General features: G+C 42.8%; 1 protein-coding gene across 2 annotated transcripts in view; it reads right to left on the reverse strand.

The window, feature by feature from the left end:
• Positions 1-7,081: 7,081 nt before the first annotated feature.
• Positions 7,082-21,744, reverse strand: part of LOC139536028 (sodium- and chloride-dependent GABA transporter 2-like) — a 40,322-nt gene continuing 25,659 nt past the window's right edge. For both annotated transcript variants that reach the window (XM_071336129.1, XM_071336130.1), the window contains 11 exons: positions 18,282-18,369; positions 17,242-17,374; positions 14,555-14,689; positions 14,187-14,290; positions 13,414-13,538; positions 13,074-13,186; positions 12,689-12,826; positions 12,156-12,258; positions 8,033-8,133; positions 7,690-7,860; positions 7,082-7,363 (listed from right to left, as the gene is read on the reverse strand). In XM_071336129.1, the coding sequence (XP_071192230.1) occupies positions 7,205-7,363; positions 7,690-7,860; positions 8,033-8,133; positions 12,156-12,258; positions 12,689-12,826; positions 13,074-13,186; positions 13,414-13,538; positions 14,187-14,290; positions 14,555-14,689; positions 17,242-17,374; positions 18,282-18,369 (1,370 nt within the window). In that variant the 3' untranslated portion in view covers positions 7,082-7,204. The remainder of the gene's footprint in view (positions 7,364-7,689; positions 7,861-8,032; positions 8,134-12,155; positions 12,259-12,688; positions 12,827-13,073; positions 13,187-13,413; positions 13,539-14,186; positions 14,291-14,554; positions 14,690-17,241; positions 17,375-18,281; positions 18,370-21,744) is intronic.

Genomic DNA, 21,744 nt, shown 5'->3' on the forward strand with positions numbered 1-21,744 from the left:
AGTGATGATCCATGGCAAGAAGCCTCCAGTGATAATCCATGGCACGAAGCCTCCAGTGATGATCCATGGCACGAAGCCTCCAGTGATGATCCATGGCACGAAGCCTCCAGTGGTGATCCATGGCAAGAAGCCTCCAGTGATAATCCATGGCAAGAAGCCTCCAGTGATAATCCATGGCACGAAGCCTCCAGTGATGATCCATGGCACGAAGCCTCCAGTGATAATCCATGGCACGAAGCCTCCAGTGATGATCCATGGCACGAAGCCTCCAGTGATGATCCATGGCAAGAAGCCTCCAGTGATGATCCATGGCACGAAGCCTCCGGTGATGATCCATGGTACGAAGCCTCCGGTGATGATCCATGGCACGAAGCCTCCGGTGAGGATCCATGGCACGAAGCCTCCGGTGAGGATCCATGGCACGAAGCCTCCGGTGAGGATCCATGGCATGAGGCCTCCAACGAAGGACGTCAGTCCGGAGCCTCCAGTGACGCCTTCTAGTCCGGAGCCTCCAGCGACGCCCTCTAGTCCGGAGCCTCCAGCGTCGCCCTCTAGTCCGGAGCCTCCAGCGTCGCCCTCTAGTCCGGAGCCTCCAGCGTCGCCCTCTAGTCCGGAGTCTCCAGAGTCTCCCTCCTGTCCGGAGCAGCCAGAGTCTCCCTCCTGTCCGGAGCAGCCAGAGTCGCCCGTCAGTCAGGAGCTGCCTGAGTCGCCCGTCAGTCAGGAGCTGCCTGAGTCGCCCGTCAGTCAGGAGCTGCCTGAGTCGCCCGTCAGTCAGGAGCTGCCTGAGCCGTCCGTCAGTCAGGAGCTGCCTGAGCCGCCCGTCACTCCGGCGTAGCCGGAGCCGCCTTTCACTCCGGTGCTGCCGGAGTCTCCCGCCTGTCCGGCGCTGCCAGAGTCTCCCGTCTATTCGGGGCACGCTGAAAGGGTCCCCAGTCCGAGGTCGGCGGCAAGGGTCGCCGCTCCAAAGGCGCCACATAAGTGGGCCAAGACTATGGTGGAGTGGGGTCCACGTCCCGCACCAGAGCCGCCACCGCGGTGAAATGCCCACCCAGACCCTCCCCTATAGGTTCAGGTTTTGCGGCCGGAGTCCGCACCTTTGGGGGGGGGGGGTACTGTCACGTTCTGACCTTAGTTCCTTTTTTATGTCTTTATTTTAGTTGGTCAGGGCGTGAGTTGGAGTGGGCATTCTATGTTGTTTTTCTATGTTTTGTTCTGTTGTTATATTTCTATGTGTTTGGCCTAGTATGGTTCTCAACCAGAGGCAGGTGTCAGTCGTTGTCTCTGATTGGGAGCCATATTTAGGTAGCCTGTTTTCTATTGTGTTTTGTGGGTGATTGTTTCCTGTGTTCGTGTTTGCACCATACGGTACTGTTTCGGTTTTCATTTATTCTCTTGTTCTTTTGTATTCATTCTCGATTAAATAATATTATGGATACGTACCACGCTGCACATTGGTCCGATATTTCATACTCCTCGTCTGAAGAGGAGGAAAGCCGTTACACGCACACCCACTCACATACAAGCTGCTGCTACTCTGTTTATCTTATATCCTGATGCCTAGTCACCTTACCCCTATACATATCTACCTCCATCACTCCAGTATCCGTGCACTCTGTAAATATGGTATTGGAACTGACCCTGTATATAGTATGCTTACTTACTTATTGTGTTATTCACATTTCTCGTTTTTATTTTATTTTATTTTAGTATTACATTATTATTGATTATAGCATTGTTGGATTTTGAGTTTGCAAGAAAGGCATTTCACTGTTCTTGTGCATGTGACATTAAAACTTGAAACTTTAACAGATGTGAAAAATTATCAGTATGGCAACCTGAGGGGAAAAGCGTATGTGTTTTCTTTTGTATTATATTGGAAAATCTCAGGATATTGCATTCATAGACACAACTATTGTTATGCCTCTGGTGTGATAACACACTGAAACAAAGACCTTGAGCCAGTACAAAAAAGATTCCCTTGCCTAACATTTGTTCATCCAGAATTGCTCAAATTTGCATGTACCCAGAATATCGTCTGATATGGACTCATGTGTGAACATGTAAGTTGTGACACACTGTCAGGATGAGTGCAGCCATAAATAATGGAGAAAGCTGTTATTACTGCACTATAAAATTGTTAAAAGTTTAAAGGCCGATTGTCAATGATGATATCATCAACAATATTTAGAATGAAAATAACTGATTCAAAGGCTAGTGTTATAAAACTGTTTTATAAAATAATTGTGTAATGTATCATTGTAACAGGGTTATATTGGTGATTCCCCTTGCCACTTTATTGTTAAGCCAATTGGTTTTTGGTTTTAGTTTTGTCTTTCCTTCATCTACTCTACATGGCATCTTATTGGCTGGTTTGCGTAGCTTGCTTACGAGGGAGGATGTTTCAGTTAGAATCGTCCCAGTGAACAAGCACCAAACCAGCGGTAAGTTGTTGGTTGCAAAGCACTGTACGTCAAAAGTGATTTATATACTCCAAAGTGATGATTTAAATGTATAATTTATATCAATTTGTTTGTAAATGATATTCGAACATCACACATAAGATGCAGCGTTTTTTGGTGAATATTTGTTGTGCATTTTGTTGTAGAGAATTCCAGCTAATACTAGCTAGCAACTTACTGTGTCTGGTGGGGGGGTTCGTATATTTTGTACAGTGCGTGAGTGCAGAGTTGGATGGTGAGCCGTGCATTGCATGACGTGCAATTTTGTGCTGTTCCTATCAGAATAAAACTCCTTGACTGGTGCCAAAAGTTGGAGTTTGTGTCGATGATTGATTGTACACAACGCAAGTAGAGTACTGTTACATCATAACAGAGTTACAAAAGAGTATTACAAAATACCATAATCAGATCAGTTTCACGATAATTGCAATTGACAGTTTAACGACATAATTTCGCACCTTTCCACATCATATCATGTCTGTCATTTAATATACTAACTAAATAATTGGGGCGTTATTCGGACAATTATCTTTATCTGTCAAATCCAAGGTGCTAATGGTTGGATAATTTATTTGTGTCCTGCAGGGAATTAAACTTCACTTAATGTGCTTCTGGAGTTCCATAAGATGTGGATTTCCATACATAGAGTTCCAGAAGACCTTGTCTTTGAGGGATGATATGCTGCTTTTATGCCTTTGGTGAATTCCTGCAAAATTACCACCAGAAGGACTGTCCTGTTAAATACTGACTTGACACTTCTGAGGAGAATACTGCCAATGTTTCCTTCAGATGTCCAGAAACAGTCTACTACCTTGGATGCTCAATTCCTGCTGCTTATCCATTTTCTCTCATCAATTTCAGCTTGGTTGCTCAAATCCTGCTATCTTGGTTCCTGCTTAACTTTCTAAGTTGCTAATCAATGCTTGCTGTATGCACATTTAAAACAATTTAGAATAACCTTTAAAACATACCCCATACTTATATCGTCACCATCTACATAGTAGTCATTTCACATCTTAAAACCTCTTGACACTACAGGGGGTGCTGTTTCAACTTCGACATTTAGCGTTCCCAAATTAAACTGCCTCGTACTCAATTCTTGCTCGTACAATATGCATATTATTATTACTATTGGATAGAAAACACTCTCTAGTTTCTAAAACCGTTTGAATTATGTCTGTGGGTGAAACAGAACTCGTTCTGCAGCGAAAATCATGACAGGAACTGCGAAGGTCTGAAAACGAGGCTCTGTTCTCAGATCAGTTTAAAACTCTGTATGTATCCTATGGGTCGACATGAACTGCACCCGCCTTCCCCTGGATGTCAGTAACCAATGAGAATTGGAATGGAGTGTCTACGTAGATCTCAGAGCTTATAAAGCTCCAAGGAACGAAGGGACCTCTCTTTTTGTCGTTCGTCATGACGCGAAGCAAGACCTCAGGATGAAATTTTGGAACGCTCAGTTATCGGCCTTAGATGTATCCGTCTGTAATTTAATTCGATTTAGGTGTTAGAAACATCATAACGAAGTTATTTTAAACCGAGTTATATCAGTTTATGCGAGTATATTGCTATTTTCGGAATTTCCTTAGTATTGCATTTTGAGGATTTGGGCATGTCTGCTCCACATGGCTATTGTTAGCTGCTAATTCCGAAGTTGAAGACAACGTTTTACAACCAAGCAACGATTCTTTTGGACAAAGGACACCTTGCCCAAGATTCTGATGGAAGCTCGTCCAAAAGTAAGAACTATTTATGATGTTATTCCGTATTTATGTGGAAAAATGTAAACGCATTTGTCCGCCGTTATTGCGGCACTAGTCTGGCTGTAACGCACACTGTATGTCTAGTAACGTTAATTTTAAAAATCTAACTCAGCGGTTGCATTAATAACTAATGCATCTTTCATTTGCTGTCCAACCTGTATTTTTTAGTCAATCTAATCGATAAATAATCGTAAACTTAGGTGCCTTTCCAAGATGGCTTTGGCCAGAATGCATGACCTGTTGCCACTGATCACATTGTATAACAACGATTTGTGCTGCTAAATATGCACATTTTCGAACAAAACCTATATGCATTGTGTAATATGATGTTACAGGACTGTCATCTGACGAAGTATATCAAGGTTAGTCCAAAATTATATATATTTTGCTGTATTGTTACGATCGCTAACCTGTGCTGCTGGTAAATTGCTTGTGTTTCTGGCTATTGTGCTAAGCTAATATAATGCTATATTGTGTTTTCGCTGTAAAACACTTAAAAAATCTGACATATTGGCTGGATTCACAAGATGTTGGTCTTTCATTTGCTGTACGCTGTGTATTTTTCAGAAATGTTTTAAGATGAGTAATTAGGTATTTGACGTTGGTCTCTGTAATTATTCTGGCAGCTTCGGCACTATTTCAGATTGCAGCTGCAATGTAGAACTGATTTATACCTGAAATATGCACATTTTTCTAAAAAAACATATGCTATACAATAAATATGTTATCAGACTGTCATCTTATGAAGTTGTTTCTTGGTTAGTGGCTATTTATATCTTTATTTGGTCGAATTAGTGATGGCTACTGATGGAGTAAAAAACTGGTGGAGTAAAAAAAGTGGTGTCTTTTGCTAACGTGGTTAGCTAATAGATTTACATATTGTGTCTTCCCTGTAAAACATTTTAAAAATCAGAAATTATGGCTGGATTCACAAGATGTGTATCTTTCATCTGGTGTCTTGGACTTGTGATTTAATGATATTTAGATGCTAGTATTTACTTGTGACGCTATGCTAGTCAGCTTTTTTACTGTGGGGGGTGCTCCCGGATCCGGGTTTGGGAGGAATTAGAGGTTAAAAGTATTTGAAAACTCACAGTGCAAATAACATTTATAAAAGTCCTATCCCAAAAATATGGCTGCCATCCACCACTAAGGTGGGTCCTATATACAGTATACAGTGGGGAGAACAAGTATTTGATACACTGCCGATTTTGCAGGTTTTCCTACTTACAAAGCATGTAGAGGTCTGTAATTTTTATCATAGGTACACTTCAACTGTGATAGGCGGAATCTAAAACAAAAATCCAGAAAATCACATTGTATGATTTTTAAGTAATTAATTTGCATTTTATTGCATGACATAAGTATTTGATCACCTACCAACCAGTAAGAATTCCGGCTCTCACAGACCTGTTAGTTTTACTTTAAGAAGCCCTCCTGTTCTCCACTCATTACCTGTATTAACTGCACCTGTTTGAACTCGTTACCTGTATAAAAGACACCTGTCCACATACTCAATCAAACAGACTCCAACCTCTCCACAATGGCCAAGACCAGAAAGCTGTGTAAGGACATCAGGGATAAAATTGTAGACCTGCACAAGGCTGGGATGGGCTACAGGACAATAGGCAAGCAGCTTGGTGAGAAGGCAACAACTGTTGGCGCAATTATTAGAAAATGGAAGAAGTTCAAGATGATGGTCAATCACCCTCGGTCTGGGGCTCCATGCAAGATCTCACCTCGTGGGGCATCAATGATCATGAGGAAGGTGAGGGATCAGCCCAGAACTACACGGCAGGACCTGGTCAATGACCTGAAGAGAGCTGGGACCACAGTCTCAAAGAAAACCATTAGTAACACATTACGCTGTCATGGATTAAAATACTGCAGCGCACGCAAGGTCCCCCTGCTCAAGCCAGCGCATGTCCAGGCCCGTCTGAAGTTTGCCAATGACCATCTGGATGATCCAGAGGAGGAATGGGTGAAGGTCATGTGGTCTGATGAGACAAAAATAGAGCTTTTTGGTCTAAACTCCACTCGCCGTGTTTGGAGGAAGAAGAAGCATGAGTACAGCCCCAAGAACACCATCCCAATCGTGAAGCATGGAGGTGGAAACATCATTCTTTGGGGATGCTTTTCTGCAAAGGGGACAGGACGACTGCACCGTATTGAGGGGAGGATGGATGGGGCCATGTATCGCGAGATCTTGGCCAACAACCTCCTTCCCTCAGTAAGAGCATTGAAGATGGGTCGTGGCTGGGTCTTCCAGCATGACAACGACCCGCAACACACAGCCAGGGCAACTAAGGAGTGGCTCCGTAAGAAGCATCTCAAGGTCCCGGAGTGGCCTAGCCAGTCTCCAGACCTGAACCCAATAGAAAATCTTTGGAGGGAGCTGAAAGTCCGTATTGCCCAGCGACAGCCCCGAAACCTGAAGGATCTGGAGAAGGTCTGTATGGAGGAGTGGGCCAAAATCCCTGCTGCAGTGTGTGCAAACCTGGTCAAGAACTACAGGAAACGTATGATCTCTGTAATTGCAAACAAAGGTTTCTGTACTAAATATTAAGTTCTGCTTTTCTGATGTATCAAATACTTATGTCATGCAATAAAATGCTAATTAATTACTTAAAAATCATACAATGTGATTTTCTGGATTTTTGTTTTAGATTCCGTCTCTCACAGTTGAAGTGTACCTATGATAAAAATGACAGACCTCTACATGCTTTGTAAGTAGGAAAACCTGCAAAATCGGCAGTGTATCAAATACTTGTTCTCCCCACTGTAGGTAGAATAGCTGAGGTAAGACATAAATTACCTCAATACAATATCTGAGATCTGGAGAAAAAAAATACAAAATGAATACCATTTTTTTATTTGCATATATTCCTCAAATATACAATACTTACGTATGGACTGTTTAATTGGGCACTGAAAATATATCAAAAGTACTATGTATCATGTTTTCAAATTAGCAAGATGTCATGTGTGCATCTCTAGCTCAACTATGGCACTTCCCTTGTACTCATGATTTGCAGTTGGATTAAGAATGGAATCTGGGTTCAGAGGGCACTGTTCAGGAGTTTGCTGCTTCTGGTTGAGGGCCTTGTTGGTTTCTGGGCGACATAGTTGTTTTAGGCTCTGTGAAAGCAGGTCGTCGATAAAAACAGAAATCCAATAACATGCATTTCACAGTTCTGATCAAAGAAGAGTAATAAATCCAAACAATCTAAATTACATTTCTGTGATTTTGCAAAATGTACGTTTTTGGTAAGCCCAAAGTCATTACTGAAGTATAAATCCCTATTTCTATGGTTCTACGTTATTAGGTTGTAATCTTTGTAAATAGTTTACCAAGCAATGTATGCCGTGGGCACAGGAAGATGGCATTTCCTCGCCACTTTCGTATTCTCATGAATATTGTATCTAAGCATTGTATCAACTACCACCATTGACAGTAGTCTTACCTGCCAGACTGTCAATTTGGACCGATAGACCTTCCAGATCATCCACAGAGGCACCAGAGCCACACAGGCGAGCCCCAGGAACCACCCCAATGCATATGCCCAGTCAGGGTACAAATAGGTTTTGTTGAACTTTAGGGGCTTGTATTGTACCAAGGAAAAGATGAATGTACCCTGAAGAGAAACAAATAATAACAGGCATGTCATTCTATCGTGTATTGTTTTTTAGGCATGTTGCATGAGATAATATCATTCATATTAAAACCATAATATTATAGTATTTTTTTAGAAATGTATATATTCCTTAAAGAAGGATTTTTGACAAAGCAGTGAGCCAACCACTCACCAAACAGACTGTAGGGGTGACGTAAAGCCAACAGTACTTAATCACTGGCCAGGGACGATACCCAATCATATCTTCTATGTTGTCATAGAGACGATCCACTCCTGTAAATAAAAGGTATAACACAGAGTTTGGGTCGACTCTGTTTACACTTCAACAAATTCAGGAAGTTCATTTATATGATTTTCAGTGAGTATCAGTCTGAATTGTTAAATTATTGCTCTGAGTGAAGCTTTTGAAGGTTTGATCTGAAACACAAGTATTTTATGACCAATCAAGGGTTCAGCTAGGATGATAGTGTTGAAGTCGGAAGTTTACATACACTTAGGTTATAGTCATTAAAACTCGTTTTCAACAACTCCACAAATTTCTTGTTAACAAACTATAGTTTTGGCAAGTCGGTTAGGACATCTACTTTGTGCATGACACAAGTAAATTTTCCAACAATTGTTTACAGACAGATTATTTCACTGTATCACAATTCCAGTGGGTCAGAAGTTTACATACACTAAGTTGACTGTGCCTTTAAACAGCTTGGAAAATTCCAGAAAATTATGTCATGGCTTTAGAAGGTTCTGATAGGCTAATTGACATCATTTGAGTCAATTGGAGGTGTACCTGTGGATGTATTTCAAGGCCTACCTTCAAACTTAGTGCCTCTTTGCTTGACATCATTGGAAAATCAAAAGAAATCAGCCAAGACCTCAGAAAGAAAATTGTAGACCTCCACAAGTCTGGTTCATCCTTGAGAGCAATTTCCAAACACCTGAAGGTACCAGGTTCATCTGTACAAACAATAGTACGCAAGTATAAACACCATGGGACACTGCAGCCGTCATACTGCTCCGGAAGGAGACACGTTCTGTCTCCTAGAGATGAACGTACTTTGGTGCCAAAAGTGCAAATCAATCCCAGAACAACAACAAAGGGCCTTGTGAAGATTCTGGAGGAAACGGGTACAAAAGTATATATATCCACAGTAAAACGAGTCCTATATCAACATAACCTGAAAGGCCGCTCAGCAAGGAAGAAGCCACTGCTCCAAAACAGCCATAAAAAAGCCAGACTACGGTTTGCAACTGCACATGCGGACAAAAATTGTACTTTTTGGAGAAATGTCCTCTGGTCTGATGAAACAAAAATAGGACTGCTTGGCCTTGACCTCGTTATGTTTGGAGGGAAAAGGGGGATGCTTGCAAGCTGAAGAACACCATCCTAACCGTGAAGCACAGGGGTGGCAGCATCATGTTGTGGGGATGCTTTGCTGCAGGAGGGGCTGGTGCACTTCACAAAATAGATGGCATCATGAGGATGGAAAATTGTGTGGATATATTGAAGCAACATCAGTCAGGAAGTTAAAGTTTGGTCGCAAATGGGTCTTCCAAATGGACAATGACCCCAAGCATACTTCCAAAGTTGTGGAAAATTGGCTTAAGGACAACAAAGTCAAGCTATTAGAGTGGCCATCACATATTCCTGACCTCAACCCTATAGAAAATGTGTGGGCAGAATTGAAAAAGTGTGTGCGAGCAAGGAGGCCTACAAACCTGACTCAGTTACACCAGCTCTGTCAGGAGGAATGGGCCAAAATTCACCCAACTTATCGTGGGAAGCTTGTGGAAGGCTACCCGAAATGTTTGACCCAAGTTAAACAATTTAAAGGCAATGCTACCAAATACTAATTGAGTGTATGTAAACTTCTGACCCACTGGGAATGTGATGAAAGAAATAAAAGCTGAAATAAATAATTCTCTCTACTATTATTCCGACATTTCACATCCTTAAAATAAAGTGGTGATCTTAACTGACCTAAGATAGGGAATTTTTACTAGGATTAAATGTCAGGAATTGTGAAAAACTGAGTTTAAATGTATTTGGCTAAGGTGTATGTAAACTTCCGACTTCAACTGTAGGTAAGGAAATATCGGGTAGATATATAATGTTCATTCAAACTTATGGATGGCTTCTCCATAATGAAGTATCATATCAATTATATTCCCATTATAAATTAAAGGTAAAACAATTATCTAGTCAGCACCCAAGGTGTTATAACACCTTTTGACAGAATTGCAGCAGATCTGACATGACTTTTGACATAATTTCTGGATACGTTCCTACATGCTGCATCGGGTGTGTCAGGAAAGGCCGGGGGCCATATGTATTAAGATTCTCAGACTAGGAGTGCTGATTTAGGATCCGTTTAGCCTTTTAGATCAAAATGAATATGATTACACGAACAGGGGGGACCTGATCCTTGTGCAGCACTCATACGCTGAGACACTTGATACATACATACATACATACATACGGCCAAGATATCCCCTTTCAGTCCATAGTATTCCTATACATTTTCCAGTAAGAGGTCAGGAGACTCATCCTCAGGTGTTCCTGTCTCCTTCCCTCTCATTAGAATACTTCTAGGATCTACAGTATTTACCCTAACACGCACCTCATTCCTACAGAAACACTTTGTGGCGCCAGCATACCTGCATTTATTACCATGCCATTTGGTTAGAACATTCATAACAATTTTTTAATCTTTACTACAGTTCTCATTTACCAGCTATCCATGTGAACAAGGTCTCATAACATGTTGCTTCACTTGATATTAATGTTAATTGTATTACATTAGGTGCACACTGGGGGTGGTTTCTTTTTCTGACAGCACAGTTGCCTGCCGTCTTTGTAAATTCCCCCCAGAGACATACACGGTCTGGCTGTGAACACACTGAAACACAATACTTCCCATGCCAGCAGACTGCCTTCAATGTTTCAAATGGAGTGAAAGATTAATGTCTGGAGTCAGTTTGAGGGAAATGTTAGTAAATAAATGTTATTTAAATAACACCATTACCTCTCTGACAGATAAACTTGGATTGAGTATACTAAAACAATGAACAAGATCTTTTCATGACCCACACTCCCACAGCCCAAGGGAGAGGGGCTATCCATGTTTCACAACCAATGACAGTTTATTTCCATAAAGCAATAAACATTTTCAAAGTTAGTCAAACGGACACAATTTGCAATAGCATGCCATGACTTGCATTGTTATGTTTATCTTAAAAGTAGTATCTTATAAAAGCGTTCAAGATTATATAATTGAACATCACTCTGCACATGAGTGAAATGGACCCTAATGAAACCTTATGTTAAACCCATGTGGATTTAAAGGTTTTCTTGTGCGTTTGCGCTTATTTAGTCTGTCAATGGTTAAGGCTTTTCTGTTTCGCAATCAAAGCCAAAGTAGCTGTGACAGCAGACATCCGTTTTCAAGAGACCAGGATGCCATCAAGCTTATATCCTCAATGGGGAAAGTCTAAGGAAGTATTATACACAGCTGACAGAGCACAAAGATGAAACCTAAGCAGAGACAGACACTGTCTAGAATTTTACTGACTAAGGACTAAGAGGATGAAATCAAGAGGACATATAGAAGACATATATCCAGTCATTGTTTGAATAGTGTTATTGAATAGGCTTGAGAAACAAGTGTACAATTATTTCACAAAAGACTGAATTAAGCACCTGGGACTTTAAAACACTGAAAACCCACAAAGAACATCAGAGGAACTGCACTTTAGAAGTCCCTATAAGAGATGTAAGAATCAACTTTATTGAATATCTGTTTTGGCTTCTGTGCCTCTTGCTTTAAAAGTACTTAGGCCACTTACTGAGTGATCGTTCAGAAAGAATAGTATATCAACTGAGCAAAATGTAAGATCATTTGGCATTTGAAGATTTCAAGTGATATACAGTATTATTCAAAGACAATGTAGACTTCACTTACACATGTGCTATCATGGGACAAAATCACATTGCTTGGACATTTGAGCAACGTTCCTAGATGCTCAACCTTCTGGTCTGTCTACACGTGACAAAAAATGCAAATGCAAAAATGAGGGAACTTGGAGGCACACGTTTAGATAGACGTATCCACAACATCCTTAATCCCAAAAAATTAAAACCTGTCTTAGAAAGTCAAAATATTTCAACATAAATGAATTCCTCTCTAAGGATAAATCATAACCCAAAACAGGAACTGAATGGATGCTTAGGGCGAATAACTAACTCCTGAAGAGACACATTATTTCATTGTTATCACCAGAGAATCTTGAGGACTTACCATAAATCCAACCGATTGCTATTGACTGGCAGACAGAGAGCAGAAGGAGATTGTTGCCACTGCACACGTAATGGTCAAAAAGTTGTAGAAAATATAACCCTCCCTGCAACAGAGAACAGACATGATCGTACAGTGTGAAACTATGACTAATCGTCTAATCGGACGATACACTGGTATCGTCTGATCACAAAATGTTAATCAAAGGTACATGATATAGGGTATGTTATTCTCTAGAAAATAGTAACCAATAGTATGTATAGTACCAGGAGGACTTAAGATGTTAGCCTTTCTCACAGAGTGAGAATAAAATATTCATATGCCCCCAGGAAAGCAGCTTAACACGTTTCAACTTCTGGTAAAGGGGTGGGGAGGCCCTATCAGCGGTCTCACTAGACCGGTATACTAAGACAGTGTTGAGACATTGGCTAGGTCAGGACATAACTTTGTTCCAGTGCTTGACAACTATAGACTAGAAAAACACAGCCAGAATGAAGGGAGAAAAAGAGTGAAGACTTGTGTAGTGAGACACTCACCTCTGTGACCAGAAGGAGTCCCAGGAAGAAGCAGACAGAGCAGAGACAAAGCAGCAGCAGCTCTCGACGGTACCCCCTTCGAAACACGGTGGGGAACATGTCTGTCACAGAGGTCATCAGGCACTCCAGACTGACAAACTGTGACCAGGGGCAGAGAGGGGCCAAGTCATCCTCTACTCCTACTCACAAAGTTGCATGAACAACATTAAGCTCCGTCACTTGACTAAAAAATCCTAACAATAAAAATAATTTCCCATCTGTAATAAATAACAATGAAATCAGACACAAAATAATAAAAAGTTATCCTACTAATGTAGCCTCATATGGATAATATTTCAAGAATAATTAATCTAACTTCGATGCGGTTGAACCTTTGTTGTCTCACCTGTGTGTCAGCACCCAGCAAGATGACCATGACGAAGAAACATATGGACCACAACTGAGGTAAAGGCATCATGGCCACGGCACGAGGATAGGCTATGAACGCCAGGCCAGGACCTGTAGCAATGTGGACACATGCACTTTCTCATTCTCATACAAAATAAATAATCATAAACTCTGGAAGTATTGTTAAGTATAGAAGTTAGTGGTAAACTATGGAAGTTAGTGGTGGCCCCGGATCTGTTTGTGTTGTTTTGCCAACTCCTATGGTCATTGTCACGAGGAATTGGCAAGACAGCACAACGTGATCTGGCACCAGGCAAGGAAGTTAGTAGTACTCTTACCAGATGCTGCAACTTCAGATATGGGCAGCCCCTGTTCATATGACATGAAGCCCAACACAGAGAAGATAGCAAACCCAGCAACGAAGCTTGATCCTCCATTCACCAAACACAGCACAAACGTGTCCCTATAAATGAGGTAAAAGGTAAGAAAAGGTAAGGTAAGATCAGCTCGGGTCAAATCTCATGGATTGCACCTAAGGTCTGAGTAAATTTACTCTGTACAGGAATTCAAATAACTACATTTGAGATAAGCTAAACCTTCAGACAATGACAATAAAGAGGAGCAGGCTTTTAAGTCGCCTCTCTGTCTCACTTGTTTGTGAACCAGGATAAAGAACTTCCTGTGAGGAGCCAGACCCCCCCCTCAGCCTGAGCCATGGACACTCTGATGTATGAAAAGGCCCTTTAAGGGGTCAGTCAGAATCAATGCTAACAGTGTGTGGCTCCCAGACTCTCAGGCCAAGGACAGCATGGCCTATAGAGACTGTGAAACACTTGAGAGCCATGGCCAGCTACAGCACTACAGTTCCTGAAGTGATCCAAATTATAGTATAGACTATACTGTATATATCCAATACCCAAAAGTGTAAAATAATTTGATAATGGCAGACATAATTCAAACTGTCAGAGTGGGGCTCAAAAACAATACTTGGACATTTCCAAATCCACTACATCCTAGGCTAGTTAACCTCCCAAAGGACACAAAAAAAGTTCAATAAAAATGATAATACAATAGACAGCCAGCTGGCAGGGAAGAAAATATAAGTATTTACTTATAGCAGTCATTGTTATAATGATTGTAGCTGCCCAGTGCAGTCAGACTCCCTTGACAGATGCCAAAGGAGAAAAGCACCTGTGCTCCAGCATCCATCCATACCTGCAATGGTACACACAGTATACATCACTTTGAAGCCTTTTTAAAGGTAGAACATGAGCTGAAAAACATTGAGTAAAAAAAACAGACAATGCATTGCATTTCCTGCCCACATGGTATCTTCGATGATTTTCTTGATCTACTGTTTTACCTGCTGCTCTCCAAACATACCTGTGGTGCTACAACAACCACATTGTCATCACCTATTTGTTACGGACTTATGATATTTGGCACACATGTTAAGGGGCATGACAGCTCATTATTTACCTGTGGGTCGACCAGTCTTGCAGGGTCCGGGTAGAGGTAGAACTTGATCCCATCAATAGCTCCAGGTAACGTGAGTCCCCGAGCCAATAGAACAATCAACATCAGATAGGGAAAGGTAGCTGTGAAATACACCACCTATCAAGAGGAGAGATATTACCTGACAATAAATAACCAAACATATTCACCATGACAGACATTTTAGTCCTTTCAGAAGATGTTTGTATCAAGGGAAAATAACAGTGTGCGTATATAACAAGGGGCTTAACGTCAGCCTCAGAAAGAGCAAAATGTATGTTAATAAAACTAAAGTGAGAATATTACACAGAGTGTACAAAACATTAGCAACACATGCTCTTTCCATGACATAGACTGACCAGGTGAATCCAGGTGAAATGTATGATCCCTTATTGATGTCACTTGTTAAATCAGTCAGTCTAGATGAAGGGCAGGAGACAGGTTAAATAAGTATTTTTAAGCCTTGAGACATGGTTTGTGTATGTGTGCCATTCAGAGGGTGAATTGGCAACCCAAAAAATGTAAGTGCCTTCGAACGGGGTATAGTAGTAGGTGCCAGGTGCACCGGCTTGTGTGTGTCAATGACTGCAACGCTGCAGGGTTTTTCATGCTCAACAGTTTTCCGTGTGTATCAAGAATGGTCCACCACCCAAAGGACACCCAGCCAACTTGACACAACTGTGGGAAGCATTAGAGTCATGGGCCAGCATCCCTGTGAAACGCTTTCGACACCTTGTAGAGTCCATGCCTGACAAATTGAGGCTGTTCTGAGTGCAAAAGGGGGTGCAACTTTATATTAGGAAGATGTCCCTAATGTTTTGTACACTCAGTGTATAAACAATAAATTATTCTAAATGTGACACATTTCTAGTTGGAACACTTTGTAAAAAACAAAACATATTGTTCCCTTTGGGAAAATATATCAATGTCCATGGTGAATTGGCACATAAAGCAAAAATGTATGTCAGAAAGCAACAGTGCTGGAATGTTTGCAGGTATAGGGGTAGCTTGAGAAAGCTTTTGCACAACTCCAGGTAAGTAGGTTGAATCATTTAAAACCACTCTTACTTAAACTTAAAGGGGCAATTTGCAGCTGCTTCATCCATTTTTGGACTTCTGAATTACTTACAGTTGAAGTCGGAAGTTTACATACACCTTAGCCAAATACATTTAAACTCAGTTTCACAATTCCTGACATTTAATCCGAGTAAAAATTCCTTGTCTTAGGTCAGTTAGGATCTCCACTTTATTTTAAGAATGTGAAATGTCAGAATAATAGTAGAGAGAATGATTTATTTAAGCTTTTATTGATTTCATCACATTCCCAGTGGGTAGCCTTCCACAAGCTTCCTACAATAAGTTGGGTGAATTTTGGCCCACTCCTCCTGACAGAGCTGGTGTAACTGAGTCAGGTTTGTAGGCCTCCTTGCTCGCACACGCTTTTTCAGTTCTGCCCACACATTTTCCATGGGATTGAGGTCAGGGATTTGTGATGGCCACTCCAATACCTTGACTTTGTTGTCCTTAAGTCATTTGCCACAACTTTGGAAGTATGCTTGGGGTCATTGTCCATTTGGAAGACCCATTTGCGACCAAGCTTTAACTTCCTGACTGATGTCTTGAGATGTTGCTTCAATATATCCACATAATTTTCCTACCTCATGATGCCATCTATTTTGTGAAGTGCACCAGCCCCTCCTGCAGCAAAGCACCCCCACAACATGATGCTGCCGCCCCCGTGCTTCACGGTTGGGAAGGTGTTCTTCAGCTTGCAAGCGTTCCCCTTTTCCCTCCAAACATAACGATGATCATCAAGGCCAAACAGTTCGATTTTTGTTTCATCAGACCAGAGGACATTTCTCCAAAAAGCACAATCTTTGTCCCCATGTGCAGTTGCAAACCGTAGTCTGGCTTTTTTATTGTGGTTTTGGAGCAGTGGCTGCTTCCTTGCTGAGCGGCTTTTCAGGTTATGTCGATATAGGACTTTTACTGTGGATATAGATAATTTTGAACCTGTTTCCTCCAGCATCGTCACAAAGTTCTTTGCTGTTGTTCTGGGATTGATTTGCACTTTTCGCACCAAAGTACGTTCATCTCTAGGAGACAGACCGCGTCTCCTTCCTGAGCGGTATAATGGCTGCGTGGTCCCATGGTGTTTATACTTGCGTACTATTGTTTGTACAGATGAACCTGGTACCTTCAGGTGTTTGGAAATTGCTCTCAAGGATGAACCAGACTTGTGGAGGTCTACAATTTTCTTTCTGAGGTCTTGGCTGATTTCTTTTTTCCTATGATGTCAATTAAAGAGGCACTGAGTTTGAAGGTAGGCCTTGAAATACATCCACAGGTACACTTAGATTGCACACAGGTGGACTTTATTTAACTAATTATGTGAAGGTAATTGGTTGCACCAGATCTGATTTAGGGGCTTCATAGCAAAGGGAGTGAATACATATGCACGCACCACTTGGACGTTAAAAAATACATATATATACTGTATTTGAAACAAGTTCTTTTTTTCATTTCACTTCACCAATTTGAACTATTTTGTGTATGTCCATTACATGAAATCCAAATTAAAATCTATTTAAATTAAAGGTTGTAATGCAACAAAACAGGAAAAACGCCAAGGGGGATTAATACTTTTGCCATGCACTGTTGGCCTACTGTACCTTCCCAGTAGACTTCACTCCTTTCCAGACACAGAAGTAGCAGAGTATCCAGGCCAGCAGCAGACACAGAGCCAGCTCCCACCGCAGTCTACCAATCTGTTCTATCCCTGTGGAGATGCTCAACACCCTGCGCCTGGAAACAGCAGGCACATTTCATTCTTAATCTCACTGGGTTCACATACGCTTAATAAAAATACTACGTATCAAAAATGTAACCCTGACTAATGTATAATTTGCTTCCTTCAAAAGGTTGTCATTGTGTTGGTATAGGCCCGGCCTAGACCAATTTCTGTCTTGTTATGGATTAATAAAGTGTTCTAAGGATTAATTAAATCATTTGGATATGGAGCTAACTATCTCTCCAAAGTGGTCTGAACCAAACACTAATCCCTGAGAACAGACGTCACGAACAGGGTTGGGTTGGACACACTGCCTTCCCTTAACACTATTTTACAGAGAGACATCTTGAGATGTTTTAGATATCACATTGAAAAGACAGAATAGTGAAGAAACTGCAGTTGTGCAATTCCTAAAAATGAACTAACTGTATGATAACTTCTGTACTTTTCAAGACACATCTTCAATCAGCAGCTGCAGAAACTCCCAAAGTCAATACAGCTGTAAGGATTGAGTCCTATTGATTTGCCCTGATAAAGTATTATTTTGAACATATTGACAGTATTTTAAACTGCTATGAGACTTTTGTGCTTTTAGGTTTAATTAGTTTCGAAGGATGTGTGTTGACATGATAGTTGGCAACAAGAGAGAAATAGTAACCATATAAATCTATCGGGCATACACAGACCTTTGTTGAGATATTTAATTAAAGATTCATGGTTAAATGGAAAACACATAATAATAACTTGTGAATTACTTGATCATGAGAAAAAGTGATTATGAGAACATTGGCACATGACTACACTTGATTATTATAAGAATCACAGTAGAGTGTACAGTAGCTATAAGAATCCATGTGGAGAGAGTAGTGTAGAAATAGAATCACTTAGAATATTACAGTAAGTACTGTACATGACACTTACTCCCAGAACTCTGTCGCAGGTGAAGTTGCATTCACAGGGACTGTCCAGTTAGCTGACTGATTCCTCTTGTCAAATTCAACACAAGATTCTATGGGAGAAATACTTTTCATTAAAAATAAGACGAGTTTAATAGTTCAAGTAATATGTGTATACAGAATGTTTATTGTTCTTGCAGAGGTTGGAGATTATCATTTTGTTTTGTCAATAGACACCCTATTGTTTTAACCCAGTCAAACAAAACATAATATAGGCTGGAAATGAAAACCTAAGTTTAGATATTGAGGCAAAACAATGTCTAATCCAAGACTCAGATGAGGAGACTGGGATGAAGTAACCAAGGTATTTATTGACAGGGGGGAAATGGAGTGCAGGTCAGGGGAAGCTCAGGCGGGTTTCTGGAAACCAGGTGCGGAGGCTGAGGCTGAGGCTGGAGCGAGAGGGGTTGAGACAGGGTAAGCAGATCCGGAGGGGAATCTAGGGGAGTAGTAGAGTGGGGAATCCAGGACAGAGTAGACGTGGGACTGGAGACAGGGACCAGTCAGAGCGGGCAGAACTATAGCAGAGAGGAACAGGCATAACAGGATCTGAATAGTAACAAATGGCTAGAAACTAAGACTGACTGAGCAGAAGATTACAATCTGGCAGCGTGGAAGTGGCAGGGCTGAGTTTTTGTAGAGGTCTTGATTATGGAACAGGTTGCAGCTGGTGGGGATCTGCTCTAACTCCAGCACACCTGTCTCCGCCCACACAATCACACACACAGAGAGAGAGGGAGCGAGTACTGGCGGCGGCAGGTCAAGGAGACACAGGATGAGCGGTAGAGTGCATTGCGGGAGCAGATGTGACAGTACCACCCCCTCCACCCCCTCCAACCAGGCTTATCTGGGTGTGAGGTGTAGAAATCCCGTAAGAGGAAGGGGTCCAGAATGTGACGGCGGGGCACCCAGCAGCGCCCCTCAGGCCCGTATCCCTCCCAGTCCACCAGGTATTGCCAGCCACGACGGCGCACGTCCAGAAGCCGCTGGACGGTATAGGCAGGATGGTCAGCGATGAGCAGAGGGAGTGGAGGAGCTGCTGCAGGAAGAGACAGGGAACTGGAGCAGACAGGTTTAATCAGGGATACATGGAAGGTAGGATGGATCTGGGTGGGAGTTTCAGGCACACCGCAGAGAGGTGTCAATTTCAAAGGGACCAATGAATCGGGGGGAAAGTTTCTTCGATGCCACATTCAATGGCAGGTTCTTTGATGAGAGCCATACCTTTTGACCCGGGGATGTAGACTGGAGCTGAAGGTTGGCTTGGGACTGGGTCCTGTTGGAGGCACAAAGAATGGCAGCCAAAGCCTTCCTCCAGTTTGGGTGACGATGGCGCAGATGGTTCTGGACAGAGGGAACCGCAATCTCAACCTCTTGGGCAGGGAACATGGGGAGTTGGTAACCGAGAGCACCCACACGAAGGGTGACATACTTGATGAGGCTTTGGTGAGGGTGTTGTGAGCATATTCAACCCAGGGTAGCTGAGCGCTCCAGGAGGAAGGGTTAGCAGAAGTCACACAGCGTAGGGCAATCTCTTGGTTGGCCCGTTCGGTCAGGCCGTTGGTCTGGGGGGGATATCCAGAAGAAAGACTGACATTGATACCAAGAGCTGAACATAAGAATCTGCATACCTGGGAGGTAAACTGGGGTCCTCTGTCGGAAACGATGTCAGTGGGGATGACATGCAGACAAAACACATGTGATACTAACAGGTCCACAGTCTCCCTGGAGGACGGGAGCTTGGAGAGGGGAATGAAGTGAGCCATTTTGGAAAACCTGTCAATAATGGTGAGGATGACGGAGTTACCGTTAGATGGGGGAAGGCCAGTGACGAAGTCCAGAGCTATGTGTGACCAGCGACGACAGGGTATGGGAAGAGGGTGGAGCAGACCGGAAGTGGGTTTAGTGGAGGTTTTGTTCCGGGCACAAACCAAACAGGCTGAGACAAACTCCCGGACATCTCCCTCCATGGTGGGCCACCAAAAGCGCTGACGCAGGAAGGCGAGGCTCCGATTCATACCAGGGTGACAGGTGAGGTGGGTAGAATGGCCCCACTGAAGAACATCAGAGCAAACACAATCTGGAACAAACAGAGCATTACTAGGACCGTTACCCGGGTCAGGCTGGTTCTGCTGAGCCTGGCGGATATGGGACTTGATCTCCCAGGTGACGGCGGCAACAATGCAGGTGGATGGCACAATGGCTTCTGGCTCGGTACCCATGTTGTCGGTGGTGAAATGTCGAGAGAGGGCATCAGGCTTGGTATTCTTCGAACAGGGGAAATAAGTGAGCGTGAAATTGAATCTACCGAAGAACAAGGCCCACCTGGCTTGCCGGGAGTTCAGACGTTTGGCGGTCTGGATGTAGGACAGGTTTTTATGGTCAGTCCACACGATGAAGGGGGTTACAGAGCCCTACAGCCAGTGACGCCATTCCTCCAGAGCCAGCTTAACTGCCAGGAGTTCCCGGTTTCCAATGTCAAAATTCCTCTCTGCAGGTGAGAGCTTATGGGAAAAGAATGCACATGGGTGGACCTTCTGATCAGAGGGGGAACTTGAGACAGAACAGCACCTACCCCGGTGTCAGAGGCGTCCACCTCCACGATGAACTGGAGTTCTGGGTCGGGCTGAGCAAGGAGCGGAGGTGAAGTGACGCTTCCAGGAAAGCTGCCTCTGGCTCAGGAGTCCAGTGGAACGGAGTGGAGGTGAAAGTGGTGAAAGGTGCTGCCAGTCGGCTGTAGTTGCGGATGAAATGTCTGTAAAAATGTGCAAACCCCAGGAAACGCTGTAGCTGCTTCAGGTTGGAGGGTGCGGGCCACTCTGTGACTGCCATGACCTTGGCGGGGTCCATACGTAACTGTCCCTGTGCAATAATATAACCCAGGAAAGACACTGTGGCAGCATGCAACTCACATTTTTCAGCTTTAACAAATAGCTTATTCTCCAACAGCCATTGAAGAACTTGGTGAACGTGTTGCTGGTGAGCCTCAGGATCCTTGGAAAAAATCAGGATGTCATCTGAATAGACAAAAACGAAGCGTCCAATCACAGCCCTAAGCACGTCATTGACTAGGTTCTGGAAAACAGCAGGGGCGTTAGTAAGACTTAAAGGCATGAACAAATACTCAAAGTGACCATGTGTTGTGTTGAATGCAGTCTTCCACTCGTCCCCCTCTCTTATGCGGACAAGGTGGTAGGCATTCCGGAGGTCGAGTTTGGTAAACACCGTGGCACCATGGAGGGGGGAAAATGCAGAGCTGATGAGTGGCAAGGGGTACTTGTTCTTAACAGTGATATTATTCAGCCCACGGAAGTCTATGCATGGCCTCAGTGACCCATCCTTCTTCTTCACAAAGAAAAACCCAGCACCCACCGGGGAGGAAGATGGCTTGATAAGTCCTGCAGACAGAGAATCCTGGATGTATCACC

This window comes from Salvelinus alpinus, chromosome 12 (assembly GCF_045679555.1).
Source record: "Salvelinus alpinus chromosome 12, SLU_Salpinus.1, whole genome shotgun sequence".
NCBI classification, from domain to species: domain Eukaryota; kingdom Metazoa; phylum Chordata; class Actinopteri; order Salmoniformes; family Salmonidae; genus Salvelinus; species Salvelinus alpinus.